The 21,661-nt window shown below is 45.5% G+C and overlaps 1 protein-coding gene, 2 long non-coding RNA genes and 1 pseudogene across 3 annotated transcripts in view; 1 reads left to right on the top strand and 3 right to left on the bottom strand.

The window, feature by feature from the left end:
• Positions 1-1,019: 1,019 nt before the first annotated feature.
• Positions 1,020-7,442, bottom strand: LOC129356268 (delta-1-pyrroline-5-carboxylate dehydrogenase, mitochondrial-like; annotated as a pseudogene).
• Positions 7,443-7,961: 519 nt separating this feature from the next.
• LOC129356269 (uncharacterized) lies at positions 7,962-9,620 on the bottom strand. The gene is made up of 4 exons (XR_008605387.1): positions 9,360-9,620; positions 9,144-9,205; positions 8,296-8,427; positions 7,962-8,092 (listed from the first exon to the last, which is right to left on the bottom strand). It is a non-coding gene; the product is annotated as an uncharacterized LOC129356269 (long non-coding RNA).
• Positions 8,450-21,661, top strand: part of LOC129356267 (E3 ubiquitin-protein ligase RNF123-like) — a 50,810-nt gene continuing 37,598 nt past the window's right edge. The window contains 16 exon segments of the mRNA XM_055025864.1: positions 8,450-8,543; positions 8,657-8,824; positions 10,101-10,205; positions 11,554-11,638; positions 12,287-12,366; positions 13,926-14,023; positions 14,097-14,151; positions 14,231-14,316; positions 14,383-14,469; positions 15,975-16,042; positions 16,137-16,262; positions 17,096-17,210; positions 17,959-18,063; positions 18,193-18,318; positions 21,407-21,499; positions 21,576-21,644. Of these exon segments, the coding sequence (XP_054881839.1) occupies positions 10,124-10,205; positions 11,554-11,638; positions 12,287-12,366; positions 13,926-14,023; positions 14,097-14,151; positions 14,231-14,316; positions 14,383-14,469; positions 15,975-16,042; positions 16,137-16,262; positions 17,096-17,210; positions 17,959-18,063; positions 18,193-18,318; positions 21,407-21,499; positions 21,576-21,644 (1,275 nt within the window). The 5' untranslated portion in view covers positions 8,450-8,543; positions 8,657-8,824; positions 10,101-10,123.
• On the bottom strand, positions 14,510-17,164 carry LOC129356270 (uncharacterized). Its single transcript, XR_008605388.1, has 3 exons — positions 17,081-17,164; positions 16,105-16,283; positions 14,510-14,878 (listed from the first exon to the last, which is right to left on the bottom strand). It is a non-coding gene; the product is annotated as an uncharacterized LOC129356270 (long non-coding RNA).

Genomic DNA, 21,661 nt, shown 5'->3' with positions numbered 1-21,661 from the left:
CCTCAAGTGACTTTACATGAACCAGTTCTGAATCTCAGTCTCGGATATGACAAGAAGAAGGGTTACGGCCCCCACACCACTAGGGGGCAGCCAAGAGCAAATATCTATTATATTAACATAACATTGAAGAATACAACTAAATGCTGTCACACATGGAATTTTTTTAAATTTGAATATAAATATAACAATATGAAATATAAAAACACAAGTGTGAAATTACAAATAATGTAAAAGAATAAGTTAAATAAATAATGGAAGTATGTGAATCTACTCAGCTGAGGAATGATGACAATCTGGTTTTGACCTGTTGGCATGGGGACCCCCAAATGAGAATTTGTTCAGGGCCCCCGAAAGGCTTGGGCCGGCCCTGTGTGACCTCCTCAGAAACAAACTTAAGTAGTTTCACTCTGAATCTCTTTGTTCTTGTATTCAGTGCATTTAGAGGACCACTACAACCCTTCCACCCGTAAATTGAGGTCACAGTGGGAAGTGAGGACATGTGGTCCACTTTTTTCAGTTCTACTTTTCTCTAATAATTTGTTTTAGACAAGGGGATCTGCAATATTTTTGTCATGTGGGCCAAAATCATTTGCTCAAAAGTATTCATACACCAAAAATATATAATTTTTAAAAACTAAAGTCACAAAGGATTTTTTTTTTTTGTTTTGTTTTTTACCTACTCAGCAATAAACCAAGCATAAACTATTTTAAAGTTCTTCTGGATTAATGTTAGAGAACATGCAGGAATTTGTTCACTGGTTTATATTTGAGAAGCATGTTAGCAGCAGCAGCATGCTTCATCTGCTATTCTGCCAGAGTTAATTTACATAAAAAATAATTTTACATCTGGAGGTTTTGGGTGACTTGGGCAGATCTGCTGATCAGTTTTAAGGATGCTGGGATCACATTCATGTCTCTACATGTGGAGCTGCTGCAGCTGTCATGTTCACACACACACACACATGCACACTCACACACACACACCTGTAAGGATCATAAAGAAGTAGATCACCAGCTGCTGATTGTTAGAAATGATTTATTGTCAAACATCTGAATGTCCAGAGTCACTGACAGACTTGGTCATGAGTTAGCATCCAGATCTGGGAGGAAACGTCTCCACACACGCGCATATTCATCATCTACTCAGCAGGACCCGACATATTTAACGACCTTCAGCTCCAAATCACTGACCTTCAGGATGACCTGCAGGATGACCTCCAGGATGACCTCCAGGATGACCTGCAGGATGACCTCCAGGATGACCTGCAGGATGACCTCCAGGATGACCAGTACCTGCTCTGACGGACCTCTGATTTAATCTTATTAGTTACAAACAGAATTGAGTCCATTGGCGGTTCTGATCCGATTTCTGGTGGATCACATGAAGCTTCCAGCTGGGATTCTGAGACAAGCATTGGTTTGTGGACGTCTGAGTGAGATGCAGAGACAGACTGTCTCTCCATCTGATGGACAGACCTGTCCAGCTTCAGAGGGACAGACAGAGGAGGACGGCAAGGAAGAGGAGGTCAGAGATGAAGGACGGATGGAGAGTCAGAGAGACGGAGGACTGATGAGTGGACCACTGGATGGACTGGGGCAGAGGACATTGGACAGGTGTCCCTCAGCCCATATATGGGTACTTCCACTCTGTGAGGGAACATGAGTCTGCTTCACCACCTGAGGAGACGTCCACCTCAGGACGTAGTGAGGACCGCCGGGCTTATCGTTGGTACCTGGAGCAACAGGTAGACAGTGAGTGATCATCCATCCATCCATCCATCCATCCATCCGTCCATGTTGGATGAACCGTCCCCACCCACCTGAAGCTCTGGCTCCTCCAAACGGTTGCTGGGCACAATGGATCCAGTGGACTTATCGTTGACGTAATAATTCCCGGCGGCGTTCCTCAGGACTCTGGCGGCCTCATTGATCACCTTCCTGCAGAACCAACAGGTGTGACTCAGTCTGGGTCAGAACCAGGATTGAACCCATCATACACAACAGAACCTGTAACACGATCCTGGTTCTGCTACCAAGAGCTAATCAGCTCCAGCTCTTTACTGGTCCAGTTGTAGGAACTGGGTGGACCAACTAAACCAGTTTGAAACCAGAACCTGGACTGAGCTCAGGGTTCTGATCCGTTGATAGAACTCTAAAGTTCTGATTCTCAGAGATCCACTGGTTCTGCTCTCAGGTGACAGACAGGAGTAGACCCCATGAACCAGAACCAGAACCGGACACAATAGGTGGTCCAGAACATGAGAACTTTCCTGCTGGTTTGTTCCAGGAAGCTCAGGAGAACCAGAACCAGAACCAAAGTCGATCCACACAACTTTCAGCCCATCTCCGTTGACAATGGACAACAAACATATGCAAGAGAAACTATCTCACTGGTCATGGGCGAACACGGATCCGGTCAGAGCGTATGGTGATGTGTTATCAACCAGCTGCAGAACCTCAGCGTAGTTCTTCTCTGGATAGACGTACACGGTCAGAACCGGCCCAAAGATCTCCTGGAAACACCACAAACACAAGGTCATGACCTCCAGAAGGCCATGTCACCCATGTGTCATCAGATCTCCTTGAAGCTTCACAGATAAGTCTCTGCAGTCACCAAATATTTTGTTAGCATGCTAGCCTGCTAATAAATATTTAGCTAGCAAACTAACTCATCTGTATTTAGCTACTATGCTAAATATTTAGTTCTGAGCTCAACATTTCTTTGAAAATTTAATCTGGAAATTAAATGCTTAACTTGGAATAATATATTTAATTAAATACAATCTTTTATTTGGGGTTAAATATTCAGTTAAATATTCTGACCTCGTTCATGATTGGGTCCCGAGGGTCTTTGGTCACAATGATCGTCGGCTCCACAAAGTAACCTTTGCTATTGTCACAGTTTCCTCCAGCGATGATGCTGAGGTTCGAGGAGGACTTGGCGTGGTCCAACCACCTCTTGATCCTAGCGAAGGACTGGAGAGGGCGGAGCCACAGGGACAGATTAGCCACAGAGCTAATGTGGAGTCTTAACGAGTTAACGAGGTTTACCTTATCGTCTATAACGGCAGAAAAGAAAGTGCTGAAGTCCTCGACAGGCTGAGGGTCAGAAACATCCGGTTAGTCCTCACTCTGGGTCTGATCTCACACTCTAAACCCTGCAAGGGTCAGAGGTCACTCACGTCTCCCACTCGGACGTCCTTGAGGATTTTCCAACAACTGCTCTCTGATCTGCGGCCAGCTGCTATCGGGAACGTACATCCTGGAGCAGGCCGAGCATTTCTGGCCACCGTACTCGAAGGCTGAGCGGATCGTCCCCAACACCACGCTCCGGACGTCCGCAGACGAGTGCACAAAGTGGAAGTTCTTCCCACCGCACTCTGGCGACACATAGTGGGTCAGAACCAGATCCAGAACCGGGAGCTGAAGGATGGGTCACCACTCACCTCCGGCCAGGCGGGGAAACGTCCGGTAGATGTCTATGTTCTGGGCCACCTGCTTCCACAGACGCTTGAAGGTCCTGCAAGTGGCAAAACAGACGTGGTTGGCATGATAACGGCAACGGAGCCAGAGGCGGTTGGGTCGGGCGTCCTTACGGCACGCTGCCGGTGAAGTTGATCCCTGCCAGGTGCGGGGAGGAAGTGACGGCGTCGCCAAACACGGGGCCGTCGGCCGGCAGGAACTGGATGATGTTGGGCGGCAGGCCGCAGTCGCGCAGGACTCGGTAGACCGCGTAGCTGGCCGAGACCGCCGTGTCACTGGGCTTCCAAAGAACCACGTTGCCCTGGGATGCAAGGGGTCAGAGGTCAGTGCTCTACAGGTCAGGGCACACAGATTTAGAGTGCAAGTCCAAGTCATTAGGGCACAAATCCAAGCCAAGAGTCCAGTCTTTGCGGTTCTGAAGTAGGTCGGACCTGCAGAACTCACCATGAGAGCAGGTGTTCCTGCCAGGTTTCCCCCGATGGCGGTGAAGTTAAACGGCGCCACTGCTGCTACGAAGCCCTGAAATACAGGCAGGTCCAGAACCGGTCAGAAAACCCAGAACCAAACGGAGCCAGTAAGCATGATGACAGCTCCCTACCTCCAGCCCCGGTACAGCGCAGTGTTGGTGCTCTCCTTGGTGCTGATTGGCTGCTGGGCCTCCAGCTCCACGGCGTGCTTGGCATTGAACCGGAAGAAGTCGATGAGTTCTGCAGCGGCGTCGATCTCCGCCTGGACCACTGTTTTGCCCTGAACACCAGACAGAGAGAGGTCATAGGTCACCGGAACTCCATGGGGGTCACCCGACCTCCAGGGGGCCACCTGCCTGTCCGATCATAGTCTTGGCCAGGATCTCGGCTCTCTTGGGCCCGCTGATGACGTCGGCAGCCTTGAACAGGATCTGGGCCCGGTCCCGGACGGGTTTCAGGTCCCACTCCCTCCGGGCCGCCAGCGATGCCTGGATGGCCTTATCGATCAGCTCCTGGAGGAGATCCAAGATGGAGTTAGGTTGCGATTCTTCAGCAGGTCGTGATGCTCGATTACGATTTATCGGTCGTGTCCGATCTCTTCTGCGTGTTTGTTCATGCTAACTATTCAATCAGACTTTTGTGGTAACGACTTCTGACCCCAAAGCGACCTGCAGATGAAGCACGTCATTTCCTGCTGTGTGAGCGCTGCCTTAGACTGGGTCTAGAAAAGGCCAAAAATCTAAACTCTAATTCAAACGTTCGGCCTTGGTGGCGTCATGGACTGGATTTAAAGAGACAGAACCGGAGTGCATGTTTTACCCAGAAGCTATGGCGATAAATGATGATATTGTCATGTGACAAAAATTATGCAAGAAGATCAATAAATGTTCACTTCCATTTGACATTCGTTACGCAGTCAGAACTCAAATATATGACAGAAACAGAATTAATCAAATTATTTCAAGATAATTGACATAATTCAAATTATTTTGAATTTTAAATATTCAAAATAAATAAACAACACAACAAATAAAATGAATTCTAAAGTCTGAACAAAAGTGTCTGGGTTTACCGGTTCTGGGTAATATACCTTGTTAGCGTAGCAGAACTTTGCCACCTTGTGAGAGTGGTTGAAAGGCTGGAAACAGAAACACACAGAGGTCAGAGGTCAGGAGGCGCGTCTCCAGAACCTTAAGTGGTTCCGTGTCTGACTCACAGACAGCTGGTACCGGACGTCTTTGGTCCAAACCAGTTCATCTCCTACCACACAGGGAACCTCCTCTGTCCGCCCTTTAGGCCGTCCAGCGCCTGCAGACACAGCGCAGGGTTAAAACACCACCAGCAGCCCAAACGGATCAGAACCGGGCCTGGAGAACCACCACCTTCTGCAGCTCGGCCCGTTCTGGACTCCCCGCCTCGAAGCCCAGGATAGGTTCGTTCTTCACTTCTACGGCCAAACCTGGGAACGTCCGGAACCTGGAAGCAGAAAACCGTTGGTTCTGACCCGCTGGGTCACAGCAGAACCAGAAACCCAGATGCTGTGACTTCTTCTGACCCAGTAGATGCGAAGCTTAAACCCGGATCGGAACAGAACCAATTGGATTGGACCAGATCTCTGCAGAATGCTTGATAAATAAACACTCAGCTCCTCTTCGGGCCCATTTCTGGTTCTGGACCGCTTCTTAAAAGTTCTCTGGGCCAGTTTGTTTCTATTAGACGTTTCAGAACCAGAACTTTGTTTTCAGACACCAGATTTGGGCCGGGTTTGGGTCAGAACCTTCAGATTTTTAAATAAACTTTTGGAACCGGTTCTGGTTCTGTTCCAGTGTCCTGTCCAGAACCCACAGAACCAAACCTTCGACTAAGTAATAAAACCCGGACTGGACTCGGTTCTGTCCAGCAGGTTCTACTCTGATTAAACCGGGTCGGGTTTTTCAGACTCACTCTGTTGTTCTGCTCATTTTCCTTCTCTGTACTTTGGACTGGATCGGACCGGATCGGGTCGGAGCGGCTCAGCTGGACGGCTGCCTGGGCTCGGCTGTGATTAACAGCAGCAATCTGAACCCTGACCCGACGAAGAGGAGGAGGGACTGGAACCAGAACCAGCTGGGCCTTTCCCCAGAACCGGCCGGCCTTCACCCTGCGCCGCTGCTGCAGCTGGAACAGCAGCTGGAACAGCAGCTTCATTTGCAGCTCTCCTCTGCGTGGAGGTGATCGACTTTCCAGATCAATAATTCTAGAAGCGGTTCTGGTTTCAGTTCTGGTGTTTCAGTAGACCAGAACCTGCAGAACCAGTCTGACTCGGAGTCTGAAATATTTATTTGATGATGTTTGGAAAAAAACTCCCTGTCTGTTTAAACTCCAGATGGTTTTAATCATTAGACATGTTGACAGTTCAAAGGTCAAGCTTCTTCTAGTCTTGAGTCTGACTTTAGTTACACAGTCAGAACTCAAATATATGAACAGAAAACAGAATTAGTCAAAAAATTCCCCCAAATAGTCACCAGGGGGCAGCAGAGGAGAACTCAGAGGAAAGTGCGGATACTACAAAGATGGCGGCCAAAAATGTAAGCGGCTGACCGAGCAGCAGGCTTCTTTTGGGTTTTTTATTATTGCATAGTTTTATTTCATTGTGACTGTTTGTCTAATTCAGTTTTTATTAGCTGTTATTAGTGAAATGTTTCATTTTCTCCAGTGCAGGGCTCCCCTAAAGAGGGCCCTAAAGGGCTCCCCTAAAGAGCAGAGCCAGCTGGTGTTACGCCAGCTGGTGGTCATTTGCCACCAGCTGGCGTAAACTGCTTGTGTGTTTGCAAAAAAAAATCTATTTCACATTAGTTTGAAAGGCTAAAACATAGTCAAACATAAAAACATAGAATATTGCAAGTATAATTTCAGTGTGTTCTACTTATTAATTTCATCGTTTATTTTGATTTTTAACGAGGTTGTCATTTCTATTGTGACCACTAGATGGCAGTAACAGTTACAAACTACTCCTTTAATTTGCGCTGTTTTTTGATCTGCGCTGAGTTTCTACTCCCCAGAGATTAAAGAAGTAAATCGGGTGTTTTTACAGTATTTAACTTATTTCCATGAAACAATCACCAACACGTGTTTCCTGCTGAGAATCTGCGCAGCTGCAGTGGAGTAGCTGTTCTGCAGAGGAGATCAGAACCAACCTGGACCAGGAGATCAGGTGTCATTAGGTAACACACCTGAAGCTCAACGGCACCGCGTAATAAGGCGCCTGTTGTCCCCACAAGTTACTGAAAGCGTCAGTGGGTCAGGTGATCATCTGAACACCTGGGAGTCTCCGGAGTCTCGTGTCCGCTCATGTGAAGTTCAGCGCCGGGACTTACCCCCTCCAGGACCGGCCCAGCAGCACCCGGACACGGAGCATCTTCTGTCGAGACCCAGCGGCGCTCAGAGAGAGGGAAGCGGCTGAACGATCCCGTTCCAGCCCCGAAAACCTGATCAATAACCGATCCGGAGTGATCAGGGAGATGACAGGAGGCCAAGTGGAGGCAGCGACCTGCTGGCAGGGGGGCAGGCCGCGGCAGGGGCCAGGCCGCGGCCTCACTGTCAGTCCCACTCGACCAGGAACACCAAACTGCTATACCTGGGTGTTTTTACATAAATATCACTCAACACGAGGAAATGTTTCACCTTAAAACTATAAAATGTTTTTCTGGTCAATTTTTAACATCCCTCAGAAAAATGGAACCTTCCAGAGGCGGGTATCTTCGTGACCAATCACAGAGCAGAACTATTTTATCAGCCAATCAAAGGCCATTACTCAAACACCAAGCTGCAGAACTTTTCTGTCAGCGTGGTTCTCCTCCATTCACACACCGGCGAAGCTGCTGGCACACCGGAAAGGCGGAGTTTGGACCTCCAGATGATCTGTGAAAGTTAATATTTCATTTTCTAACAGTCATACAGGATAGATCTGCCTTGAAAAAGTGAAATATTCAATACAAATTTTAAACCTAGCAAATGAGTAATGATGTAAAGATGAACGCTGATTATTCCAGCAGGTGATCTCCACTGGGATTCATTTCTTATTCATCCACTGTTACTTGTCTGTTAAACTTCCTCTCCTCCTCCTCTCGGCTTCACTTCGAACCGGCCCACATGCCGACTGACTGGTAAGAAGTAGACCCAGTGAATTTAGGTTTCCTTGAATATAAATGTCATATTTTGAAAGACAATTTACGAGATGAATGAATGAACATAAATTTGAGCTATTCAACTTCCAGCAACCACAGGAAATCATTTAACTTAAAAAAAACTTCATAAAACAGTTGAATGTGAGTCTGAGAAACTTAATCAAATGATTCGGTCTAACCTCAGCATGATCACCTTTCATCGTCCTCAGATGGGCTCTCCATCCATGCCATAATTATCCTGCATATGTTTGATGTTGGTGAGTGAGAATACCCGAATGAACTAGCGCATGCACTGGAAGGGCGGTTTCAGTCTGCAGTGACATAAAGTGACCAAGAGAGGGAGACATATCAGTGTGCCCATAGTGTGCCTCATTTGAGTTTATTTTCCACTGGATAAACATCTTCTGTGGCCTTCATTCTTTCTTGAGTAATGTCTTGGATGCTACTTTTGACTTTATTCGAATAAAAGTATGTTGACGTAGTAACTGAATATAAAAACTGAGAAGCCCTGACGTCTTCCTCTTCTCACGTTGTTTCCAGGAACGGGATTTGTGTTCTCTATTTTGGACCTAGCTGCACTCCGTACACTTCAGGCGTCAACAAACTGGAAAAATCAGCGGCTCACCGATCTTCCATCAGCCGGTGTGAAGCTCACAGCAGCGGGACACCGCTGGAGGGGAGTCCCGCTCAAGCGGTGAGACGCTGGAGGTAAGGTTAGCAATAGCTAGTTATCTTTAGCTGTTAGCTTACTGCTAGTTTTATGACTGACAGGTAACCAAACCGAACTGAGCCAACACCTGCTGTCATCCCTCGCAGAACCAGAACCGAACCCGACAGCTGATGTTAGCCCGAGCTCTGCGGTGAGCTAACAGAGCTAACAGCAGTTTATGGGGCTCCAGCTAAAGCTAACAGCAGCGTTAGAGAGCCTGGAGGACCAGGACGCCTTTGAGCTTAAACATTATGAGATTCTGGAGAATAAATGCTGATGAGTAACTTAATTAATGGATAATAAATGCTTGTTACTAACCTGGTGTAACGTTTAGCTTCTTACTGCAAAACTGTTCGACATCAGTAAGAGGAAATATTCAGCTGAAAGTGAGACAGAAGGAAATGTTCCCTGGTTATATCAGGACATCTTTAAGATTTAGTTTGTGGTAAAATAATAATTAAAATACTATTTGACTGATGTAAATTTGCTGAGATTCGGATTAATCAACCCTTGTGGGTTCTGTCAGCAACGAACCTCATGAAAGCAATGGATCCACTGTGTACGGCCAAGCTGGATATTCTCAGTTTGTTTGGTAATTTATGCCACTTGGTGCTGTGCTCTAATTGGCTGTTATTTATCCAAACAGGAATCGCCTAGCTGGATGAAAAAGAGCTGTCTGTGACTGGCTGGTGGCACATTAGCTGACAGATGCAGAGTCAAGCACATACAAAATGTTTTTCTATGTTCACACTGATTTATGGGCTCACATCAGTCTCACGTCCCGCTCAGGCTCTCCATATGCAGAAGGTTCCTTTACGATGTACTAATATGCATTCTCGCTGGCACTAACTAACCTTACTCTAACCCACTAATCCTAACTGCCTCATGTATCCCGCCGAGGTTCTGGCCAGGCGAGTACAGCAGCTGAACATTGTCTCTGCTACCTCTCAGATTTCAGGAAAGAATTTTATTTACTTTCAGTCCTTTATTCATGTCTAATCACTTCGTTTGATGAAGTTGTTAGTGTGCTGACAGGAAATTATGAGACCCATTGATCAAAAAAATGACCCCTGACCTCACACTTGAGATGTTGCAATTGCCCTTTCAATCGTTTTATCAAAGATACTCTTTAATTTGTCTTTGATATCACTATTACTGGTGTATAAGATGTTATTTAAAATAGAGAAAAGAATCTTAGGATGGTGGGGGACGTAAGCCTGGCAGCTGCCAGGCTTATGATGCGGTGGGGGAAAACCTGAAACTCTGTTCTGTCAGCAGTGTGCGGGCGGTGAATCAGGATGAGCACGAAGGGAGGAGTCACAGCTCTGACTCGCAGGAACTACAGACTGGCCTCAGACATGGACAAACCCAGATCCACAGGTAGGACACCAGAGATCAGCCGCAGGTCACAGGAAGTACTTCCTGTTAGGGATTCCATGATCCCTGGATGCAAAATGCCTGACAACCAGCTATAAATTATTATTTATGGATTGTGGATTTGGGGACAATTAATGAAACATCAAATGTTTTAACAATATATTGGTGATGTATTGATAACATATTGGTGATGTATTGATAACATATTGGTGATGTATTGGTAGTATATTGGTAATATATTGGTGATGTATTGATAACATATTGGTGATGTATTGGTAGTATATTGGTAATATATTGGTGATGTATTGATAATATATTGGTGATGTATTGGTAATATATTGGTGATGTATTGATAACATATTGGGTGATGTATTGGTAGTATATTGGTAATATATTGGTGATGTATTGATAACATATTGGGTGATGTATTGGTAGTATATTGGTAATATATTGGTGATGTATTGATAACATATTGGTGATGTATTGGTAGTATATTGGTAATATATTGGTGATGTATTGATAACATATTGGGTGATGTATTGGTAGTATATTGGTAATATATTGGTGATGTATTGATAACATATTGGTGATGTATTGGTAGTATATTGGTAATATATTGGTGATGTATTGATAATATATTGGTGATGTATTGGTAATATATATGATGTATTGATAACATATTGGGTGATGTATTGGTAGTATATTGGTAATATATTGGTAGTATATTGGTAATATATTGGTGATGTATTGATAATATATTGGTGATGTATTGGTATATATTGGTGATGTATTGATAACATATTGGTGATGTATTGGTAGTATATTGGTAATATATTGGTAATATATTGGTGATGTATTGATATATATTGGTGATGTATTGATAATATATTGGTGATGTATTGGTAATATATATGATGTATTGATAACATATTGGGTGATGTATTGGTAGTATATTGGTAATATATTGGTAGTATATTGGTAATATATTGGTGATGTATTGATAATATATTGGTGATGTATTGGTAATATATTGGTGATGTATTGATAACATATTGGTGATGTATTGGTAGTATATTGGTAATATATTGGTGATGTATTGGTAATATATTGGTGATGTATTGATAACATATTGGTGATGTATTGGTAGTATATTGGTAATATATTGGTGATGTATTGATAATATATTGGTGATGTATTGGTAATATATTGGTGATGTATTGATAACATATTGGTGATGTATTGGTAATATATTGGTGATGTATTGGTAATATATTAGTGATGTATTGATAACATATTGGTGATGTATTGGTAGTATATTGGTAATATATTGGTGATGTATGTTGTCTCCCAGGTATTGTGAACGAGAAGCTTCTGAGCGACTACCTGCACCACGTGTTTCCCTCCACCAAGCCGGAGCCGACCTTCGCCTCGCTCAGGTACCACACCCGCTGCCGGTTCTACAGCCCAAACCGGCCCGGTTCTGACTCTGACACACTCACTGCAGTTCAGTCAGTGGAAGGTCATATCAGGCCGTGTGTGTGTGTGTGTGTGTGTGTGTGTGTGTGTGTGTGTGTGTGTGTGTGTGTGGTCCTGTAAGCCACCAGCTTCATGTTTCAGGCCCGGTTCTAATGATAGAACGGTTCTGCCAGCTGTTCGGACAAACTTTTCTTCTTCTCTCTGGATGTTTCCATTTTTTATAGATTTAATCCTTTCTGACTTTATTTATCTCTTTTTTATTTTATAATCATGTTTATTTCACATTTTGATGTTTGAATTAAATAAGTAAATGGTGATAATGATAATAATAATAATGATAATAAAACTGAATAAAGTTTGGACTGGACTTAAAGTGCCAAAGAACCGGGGTTCTGCACTGATCCTAAATTTTCCAGCTTTAACATTATTGTTCCTAACCTCCGTCCATAAAGACAGTATTGACTGAATAAAGAATCTGATCAGTGTGTGATGTCCAGAACACAGCCTGAAGGTAACCAGGTAACCGGAGCTCCAGCTGGTTCTGTTCTGGTTCTGGTCCCGGCTCCTCAGGGGACTCGAACCTTCAGCCTTTCTGTGTCGGTCTGCAGGAAGCCTCTTGGTTTCCAGGACCTGAGCTCACACCTGGAGAAGCTTCTGTCTGAAGGAGAAACACCTGAAGAGCTCAGAGGTAAAGTCCTGCTGCAGCGCCTTGCACTGTAAAAACACAAAACCTGACCAGGGATGTTTTCTCTCGTTTCTACTGCAAAGATGCACCGATGTGACATCAATATCTGCATTGGTCCCAATATTGGAAACAATCTAGATCAGGCATCAGTGTTCCTGATCCATAAGTTTACATCTATTCAGTCTAATTATTATTTATTTTTATTTATTTATTATTTATCTTTCCTTATATTTATAATTCCTAGTTGCATTTTCTGAACCATTTCAAACGTTTGTTGCAGTTTATCTTTACATCTTTGACCAAGAAAGTCCATCTGTTGTTTTTGTCAGGTTCAGTTTCTTTATTAATTATTTTTAATTGGCTGTTTTATTCCTAACTGCTCTGGCTGAACAAATTAAAGCTGTTTTTATGTGTTTTAAGTCTGCTGTTCTGGTGCAGGGTTATCAAAAATTTAATAATTCTCTACTTTTATGTCTGTATTTTAAAAATAAAAAAAATAAAAGCTTTTGAAGTCATTTCAGTAGCTATTTTTGTATCTGCTGATATTAATTCTCTGGTTAGTTTCTAGTTCCGATATCTTTCTTTACTTATATCATCCTCTGCTTCTGGGGAGTGAAAACTGGATTAGTGCATAACTACAAATGTCACAGCAACTCCAAATCAGACAAAACTAAATTACAAGTAACTTTTCAGCAAAGTGCATGAGCTTGTCTTCAGTAAATAAATCCTTAATATTGATTAAAAGAACTAGATTCACTTTTTTCATCTTCAAAAATAATTTAGTTAAAACAGCTCTTATATTTTCTCAGTTTTTTTCTGGCTTCACGTCGGCTTTAGTTTGTGTCTGTTGCTGTACAGAAACTTTGAATCTTCCACTTGTATTACTTTTCTATAATCGTTTCATCCATTCAGCATAAACGCTGCTTCAAACCTTCTCATTTCTGTTGGCAGTGAATTCTGTGGTGGAAAATGTCAGTGACTTTATTCATCTGATGTTCAGTACACTACCAGATAAAAAACTTAACATTGATAATAAAATCCATAACATTTTCATGAGTTTTATGTAACCTTTGTAGTTTAGACTTTTCCAGCAGAGTTCCTGCAGCCGGGCTGCTGGACGCTTCCTTCAGTCTTTTTTTTTTGTCAGAAGCTTTGCCATGTTGTGTTAGCTGCTACGCTAGTTGCCAGCTTGCTAAGCTAGCTCGCTACGCTAGCTTAAGGAGCAAAGCAGCTTGATAAATTTGACTGGCAGCCAGAGAGATGCTAAATAACATTTTCCTGAATTTTCCCTGAGGAAAATAAAAGCAACTTCTATCTTCTGTGTCCATCTTCAGGAATTTATATTATAATAATGATTGAAACACAGATAATATTTGTAGAAAAAAAGACATTTATTGGATTCCATTTTTTTCCTAATTATTCCTCCAACTGTCTGAGGCCCTCTAGCGCCCCCTGGCGGCTCCCGCTGTGTCTTCAGATATTTGCAGTAGAAGCTGCACAGCAGTTGTTGGTCAGGTTTAGTTTTTGCAGTTTTTGCAGCCTGATCATGTCTCTGTCCTCAGATCCGTCTGCAGAGGGCCGTCTGGGTCCTCAGCCTGTGGTTCTGGACCACACCAGCGGCTTTGAGGGCCTCTTGTTCGTGGACGACGACCTGCTGGGGGTGAGCCGGGTCCGTTTGGGTCAGAACTTCCAGACAGTAGCAGAACGTCTCACATGATGTTTGCTTCCTGCAGGTGATTGGCCACAGCAACTTCAGTTCCATCAGAGCCACCACCTGCGTTTTTAAAGGTAAAACCCACCGGTTCTGCCGGGTTCTGACTGGACCGGGCCCAACAGAACATCTGAACGGTGGGTTCTGTTCCTGCAGGGAAATGGGCCTACGAGGTTTTGATCTCCTCTCAGGGTCTGATGCAGATCGGCTGGTGCACTCTGAGCTGTCGCTTCAACCAGGAGGTGAGGATAAGGAAGAGCCGGGTCGGGTCGGGTCGGGTCGGTTCTGACACTATTATTTGTTCTCAGGAAGGGGTCGGGGACACGCCGGACTCGTATGCCTACGATGGAAACCGGGTCAGAAAGTGGAACGTGACGACAACCAACTACGGAAAGGTGACACAGGAAACGGATCGAAGCGGGTCAGAACCTCTAGGTTCGGGTCAGAACCTCTAGGTTCGGGTCAGAACCTCGGGGTTCGGGTCAGAACCTCGGGGTTCGGGTCAGAACCTCGAGGTTCGGGTCAGAACCTCTGGGTTTCCACTGTCTCCCTGTAACGTGACGGTCCAAATGTTTTTGTTGAATTTATTATATTTTATAATATTTTTAGTGTTAAACAGACTAAATAAATATAAGTTTGTGGTTTTCTTGTTGGACATATTCATGAAACATAAAACTGCTGATTTCATCCATCAGAACCGTCTGCTCAAGTTGAAGCTTCGCCTCAGAATCCACCCGGTTTATTGGCGTCATGGATTTTTCCATCATTTTGCTGTTTTTCTGCCATCACATCTTCATAGAAAACCTACGGAGAGAAAATAGTCTCAAAATGCCTGTGTGCTGGATTTGTGATCCGCGTGAACATTCCTGTGTGGAAACACAGCAGTTCTGTCTGCATTCGGCGACTTGTGATACTTATTTAACATGAGTCGCAGGAAAAGGTTTGGATTCTTAATTATCACATTTGTGAGGTTGAACTTAAAAATCTGTGTAGAAATGTAACATTTATAGATATTGCAATTGTGTGTGTAGTTTCATTTTGTGTTCGTAGTTTCTTAATATGTGTGTCTGCATTTGACCACGTTTACAAGTACCCAGAGTTACACACACATTTTTGTTTTACAGTTTACAAACCATGTTTCAGATACACTGTCCAGAAACGTTTACACGGATTATAAATCCAGGATTACACACGCATGACTATCTATTTCTCTCCATGACTATCAGGGATTTATCAGGATATTAAGGTGAAACTTCTGCACTTTGTTCAGTGTTTATGTTCTTGAACAAAAACGCATAAGTGCGTTTTTTGATTCCACACGGACTCTGGACCGTTCACTTCCCATGTACGTCCCTGCCGCCATATTTGTTTCTGTTCTAGCTTCTTGTAAGGAGGACCAGCGGCGCCCTCTGCTGGACGGCGGCTTAACTACAAAACTAAAAACGGGTCTAAGCCAGTGGTGTCCAAAGTATTTGGCATCACATCAAACTGAAAAGATTTATTTCTGTAGACATTTGTTGTTTTTATCTCTGCAATAAAAATAGATGTTATTTTAAAGTTTAAAGTGTCTAATTGTTGCAGAAGCAAGTTTTAGCACAGTTATTGTAATAAAGGACAAGTAGGATAAATATTCTTCATCAAAAGTTTTTTCTGGGGTTATTGCCTTTGCTGCTAGATTTACCAAAATGTAATAAAAAAAAACATAAAAATTAAAACCGATACCTGGTCTTCTACCTAAAAATCTTGAATTAATCGTAAATTTGTTCCATTCTTGACTTGCACAAAAACCAAATTAACTGTAAGTTAATTGTTTGCATTTCTTGTCAGAACCAGGTTGTTGTGGGTCTAACTTTGTGTTTTGGGTCAGAACCAGATCCAGATGTTCTGTTTTCCTCTGCAGTCGTGGGCGGCTGGAGACATTGTCAGCTGTCTGATCAACCTGGATGAAGGAACCATCACCTTCTGCCTGTGAGTCAGCACATGCTAACAGTTTCCATCTGTTTCCAGTCTTTATGCTAAGCTAAGCTAACCTGCGCTGTGTCTTCTCTCCCCGTGTCTCCAGGAACGGCCAGTCTCTGGGGACGGCCTTCAGCAGCATCAAGACGGGTCCCGGCGTGGCCTACTTCCCGGCCATCAGCCTCTCCTTCAAAGAGTCGGTGGCGTTTAACTTCGGCAGCCGGCCGCTCAGATATCCTTCCTCGCCGTCTCCCTGCACAGATCTGCTGCTTTAATTTAGAGGGAATCTGACCGTATCTATGAGATATTGATGCAAATTAGAGGAACAAATAGCTTTGCTTTTCTGACTACAGTGGCAAAATAAGAACCATTTTCACTTCAACAACTAAATAAATAAATGATCTGAACAACAAATATATTTTATTGCAAGGTGCTGCTCTACTCGCCTTGAAGTGAAGCAGAAATGAACCCCATTGTTGTTTATGGATGTCACTAATGTGTCAGATAGAGTACAAAGGTTCTGACCGATTTTATTATTGTTTTAACATTGTTGTTGTGTCCATCCATCCATTTTCTAACACTTCTCCCTGGTGGGGTCGGGAGGTCGGGGGCAAGAGGCGAGGTCACAGGTCGCCAGTCCATCGCAGGTTGTTCAAGTTCTGCTAAAAGGAGTTAGCCTTTCAGCGAAGCTATTCAAGCCTAAAGTAGCATCACGATGCTAAGCATGTAGCAGCTAGCACTAATATTAGCTTCCCCAGTCCATATTTCCAAGGATTTGTCCAAAGAAAACAAATGTGATTGTTGGAGAACAGATTAGAAACAGGAGCTTTTAAACGATCAGCAGAACCTCAGACACTAAAAAACTAAAAGCTTGGAGAAACTGATGAGCTGCATGAAAACAACGCAACAGATTTTAATCCTGAGATAAAAGATGAAATTATCTTGTCTGCTGGTCTGATCGGGTGTGTGCCTGGGTCTGGTTCTGTTCTGGATCCTTCTGGACCAGAACCAGAGGCTCTGATCAGTCAATCAGGTGTTTTTGTCCTTTACCTGAGAGGGCGCCACGTACCCGGCTGACGGCTACCTCCCGCTGCAGGACCCCCCCACCGCAGACCTGCTGAAGGCCCAGAGGCTGCTGGGATACATCAAGAACGTCCTCTCCACCTCCATCGACGCTCAGGTGCTGCTCTCACCGAACGGTCGGGAAGCCGGTTTGGGTCGACTGAGTTCAGGACGCGTCTTCGTAAAATAAATCCCGTTTGTCCAGCAATCCAGTTTTTGGTTTTTGAAAGTTAAATGTTTGGAAAATCTGGGATATTTTCCACCAATTATCTCCTGGTGTTTCCACCGTGCAGAGTGATGTCAGCAGGGCGGCCATCTTGTTGATAAGTGTGTTTTTCTGTTTATTTGGGCTTTGAACTCAGCTCAACTTTACGACAGAAATCTGAGTTTTTGAGGACAAAGTTGAAACAAAGTGATAATAAACCATTAATATGACCAGAATCCAGTTTTTATATTTGCAGAATTAAGCAATAATTTCATTATGTTATTATTATAAAAAACAACAAAAACTTAAATGGGGAATGTTGAGAATTTTATGAAATTATACGTTGGGATCAGTTTTAAATTTGAACATAAATTATTTTCAGCAGCAGGATTGAGCTGCTTATGTTGAATCTCAATAGAATTTTTATTCAATAAAACAACTTTATTCTTGTAATATTAAGATGATTTTCTGGTAAAACTGTTTCCTTATTCTGCTAATATTGTGTCTATATTCTCATAATTGAACAGAGAAAGGTTGTGAAATAAGTCATTTTTCGAAAATATTTAAATTAATTTGTAATTAACTAACATAATAAAAAATTGAGTGCCGTATTAAAAACTTTAATATTTACCTGTTGTTCCTGGCCTTCATCTGTGTTCAGGAAGAGAAGCTGCTGGAGAAAGACTGCGCCGTCTGGAGGCTCCAGGGAGATCCGACCGTTCTCATCACTCTGGCTCACATCTTCAACCTGTTTGCTCCGCTCATGGTGAGACAAGCAGCTGCAGCCTTCACCAGAACCTCATGTTCAGCAGCCTGCGGCCCAGATGAGGCTGCAGCGGCTGCTTCCCGCCAGCAGGAGGCGCTGCTGTTACGGTCCTTATGTGTCTGTCTGCAGTGTAAGGTCTACCTGGTGGAGGATGTGCTAATGAACTTCCTGCTGGGAATCCTGGAAGGAGGCGGTTCTGTGGATGAACATCCGCTCATCCAGCAGCTGCTGGACCTCTTCTGGCTGCTGATGGAGGTAAACATGGAGCTGCAACCTCCGACCCGATTGGGCCACCAGGTGGAGCTGCTTCTCCAGGGGGGATCAGGAGCCTCAAGCAAGGCTCTAGAAAACAGAAACTCAGCTTTGGGTTGAGGGGAGCGCCCCCTGGAGGATGAAAATGTTGCAGAATCAATTTTTAGGTTTTCCACGTTGCAGCAGGGATTTATTTAGATGTTTCATTATCACCAGTGGGTCCCAGTGTGACTGAGTGTCTCACCAGTGGGTCCCAGTGTGACTGAGTGTCTCACCAGTGGGTCCCAGTGTGGCTGAGTGTCTCACCAGTGGGTCCCAGTGTGACTGAGTGTCTCACCAGTGGATCTCAGTGTGACTGAGTGTCTCACCAGTGGATCCCAGTGTGACTGAGTGTCTCACCAGTGGGTCCCAGTGTGACTGAGTGTCTCACCAGTGGGTCTCAGTGTGACTGAGTGTCTCACCAGTGGGTCCCAGTGTCACTGAGTGTCTCACCAGTGGATCCCAGTGTGACTGAGTGTCTCACCAGTGGGTCCCAGTGTGACTGAGTGTCTCACCAGTGGATCCCAGTGTGACTGAGTGTCTCACCAGTGGATCTCAGTGTGACTGAGTGTCTCACCAGTGGGTCTCAGTGTGACTGAATGTCTCACCAGTGGGTCTCAGTGTGACTGAATGTCTCACCAGTGGGTCTCAGTGTGACTGAATGTCTCACCAGTGGATCTCAGTGTGACTGAGTGTCTCACCAGTGGGTCCCAGTGTGACTGAGTGTCTCACCAGTGGGTCCCAGTGTGACTGAGTGTCTCACCAGTGGGTCCCAGTGTGACTGAGTGTCTCACCAGTGGGTCCCAGTGTGGCTGAGTGTCTCACCAGTGGGTCCCAGTGTGACTGAGTGTCTCACCAGTGGGTCCCAGTGTGACTGAGTGTCTCACCAGTGGGTCTCAGTGTGACTGAGTGTCTCACCAGTGGGTCCCAGTGTGACTGAGTGTCTCACCAGTGGGTCTCAGTGTGACTGAGTGTCTCACCAGTGGGTCCCAGTGTGACTGAGTGTCTCACCAGTGGGTCCCAGTGTGACTGAGTGTCTCACCAGTGGGTCCCAGTGTGACTGAGTGTCTCACCAGTGGATCCCAGTGTGACTGAGTGTCTCACCAGTGGGTCCCAGTGTGACTGAGTGTCTCACCAGTGGATCCCAGTGTGACTGAGTGTCTCACCAGTGGATCTCAGTGTGACTGAGTGTCTCACCAGTGGGTCTCAGTGTGACTGAATGTCTCACCAGTGGGTCTCAGTGTGACTGAATGTCTCACCAGTGGGTCTCAGTGTGACTGAATGTCTCACCAGTGGGTCTCAGTGTGACTGAGTGTCTCACCAGTGGGTCCCAGTGTGACTGAGTGTCTCACCAGTGGGTCTCAGTGTGACTGAATGTCTCACCAGTGGATCTCAGTGTGACTGAGTGTCTCACCAGTGGGTCCCAGTGTGGCTGAGTGTCTCACCAGTGGGTCCCAGTGTGACTGAGTGTCTCACCAGTGGATCTCAGTGTGACTGAGTGTCTCACCAGTGGATCCCAGTGTGACTGAGTGTCTCACCAGTGGGTCCCAGTGTGACTGAGTGTCTCACCAGTGGGTCTCAGTGTGACTGAGTGTCTCACCAGTGGGTCCCAGTGTGACTGAGTGTCTCACCAGTGGATCCCAGTGTGACTGAGTGTCACCAGTGGATCTCAGTGTGACTGAGTGTCTCACCAGTGGGTCTCAGTGTGACTGAATGTCTCACCAGTGGGTCTCAGTGTGACTGAATGTCTCACCAGTGGGTCTCAGTGTGACTGAATGTCTCACCAGTGGATCTCAGTGTGACTGAGTGTCTCACCAGTGGGTCTCAGTGTGACTGAATGTCTCACCAGTGGGTCTCAGTGTGACTGAGTGTCTCACCAGTGGGTCCCAGTGTGACTGAGTGTCTCACCAGTGGGTCTCAGTGTGACTGAATGTCTCACCAGTGGATCTCAGTGTGACTGAGTGTCTCACCAGTGGGTCCCAGTGTGACTGAGTGTCTCACCAGTGGGTCCCAGTGTGACTGAGTGTCTCACCAGTGGATCCCAGTGTGACTGAGTGTCTCACCAGTGGGTCCCAGTGTGACTGAGTGTCTCACCAGTGGGTCCCAGTGTGACTGAGTGTCTCACCAGTGGGTCCCAGTGTGACTGAGTGTCTCACCAGTGGGTCCCAGTGTGACTGAGTGTCTCACCAGTGGGTCTCAGTGTCACTGAGTGTCTCACCAGTGGATCCCAGTGTGACTGAGTGTCTCACCAGTGGGTCCCAGTGTGACTGAGTGTCTCACCAGTGGATCCAGTGTGACTGAGTGTCTCACCAGTGGGTCCCAGTGTGACTGAGTGTCTCACCAGTGGGTCCCAGTGTGACTGAGTGTCTCACCAGTGGGTCCCAGTGTGACTGAGTGTCTCACCAGTGGATCCCAGTGTGACTGAGTGTCTCACCAGTGGGTCCCAGTGTGACTGAGTGTCTCACCAGTGGGTCCCAGTGTGACTGAGTGTCTCACCAGTGGGTCCCAGTGTGACTGAGTGTCTCACCAATGGGTCCCAGTGTGACTGAGTGTCTCACCAATGGGTCCCAGTGTGACTGAGTGTCTCACCAGTGGATCCCAGTGTGACTGAGTGTCTCACCAGTGGATCCCAGTGTGACTGAGTGTCTCACCAGTGGGTCCCAGTGTGACTGAGTGTCTCACCAGTGGGTCCCAGTGTGACTGAGTGTCTCACCAGTGGGTCCCAGTGTGACTGAGTGTCTCACCAGTGGGTCCCAGTGTGACTGAGTGTCTCACCAGTGGGTCCCAGTGTGACTGAGTGTCTCACCAGTGGGTCCCAGTGTGACTGAGTGTCTCACCAGTGGGTCTCAGTGTGACTGAGTGTCTCACCAGTACAAACATAGATCAGCTGTAATGATTCTACCTGCTGGTTTCTCATCAAATGTTCTGATTGGTCTAGTTAGTCGGGTCAACAGCATCAGTCATCTTAAGTCTAGCCGGGGGAACTGGACCTTGACCCCAGTGCGACCCAGTCCTGCAGGGTCAAAGTTCATGGTGTTCCCTCTGCCTGCAGGACCACGAGGTGAACGAGTGTCTGAAGCAGCTCATGATGTCCCTGCTGAGGGCGTACCGCTTCTCTCCCATCATCCCAGACCTGGGCTTCCAGGTACGACCCGCTGCCTGCCTTCTCCACCGGGTGGCGCTCTGCACTACAGCTGATCAGACGTTGGTTTCTGTTCCAGATCCACTATCTGCGTCTGACCACCGCCATCCTGCGCCACGAGAAGTCCAGGAAGTACCTGCTCAACAACGTCCTATATCCTTCTGA

The sequence above is a fragment of the Poeciliopsis prolifica genome, unplaced genomic scaffold (assembly GCF_027474105.1).
Source record: "Poeciliopsis prolifica strain line A6 unplaced genomic scaffold, Auburn_PproV2 SCAFFOLD163, whole genome shotgun sequence".
In the NCBI taxonomy this organism is placed as follows: Eukaryota; Metazoa; Chordata; class Actinopteri; order Cyprinodontiformes; family Poeciliidae; genus Poeciliopsis; species Poeciliopsis prolifica.
This window is presented reverse-complemented; position numbering and strand designations above follow the sequence as displayed.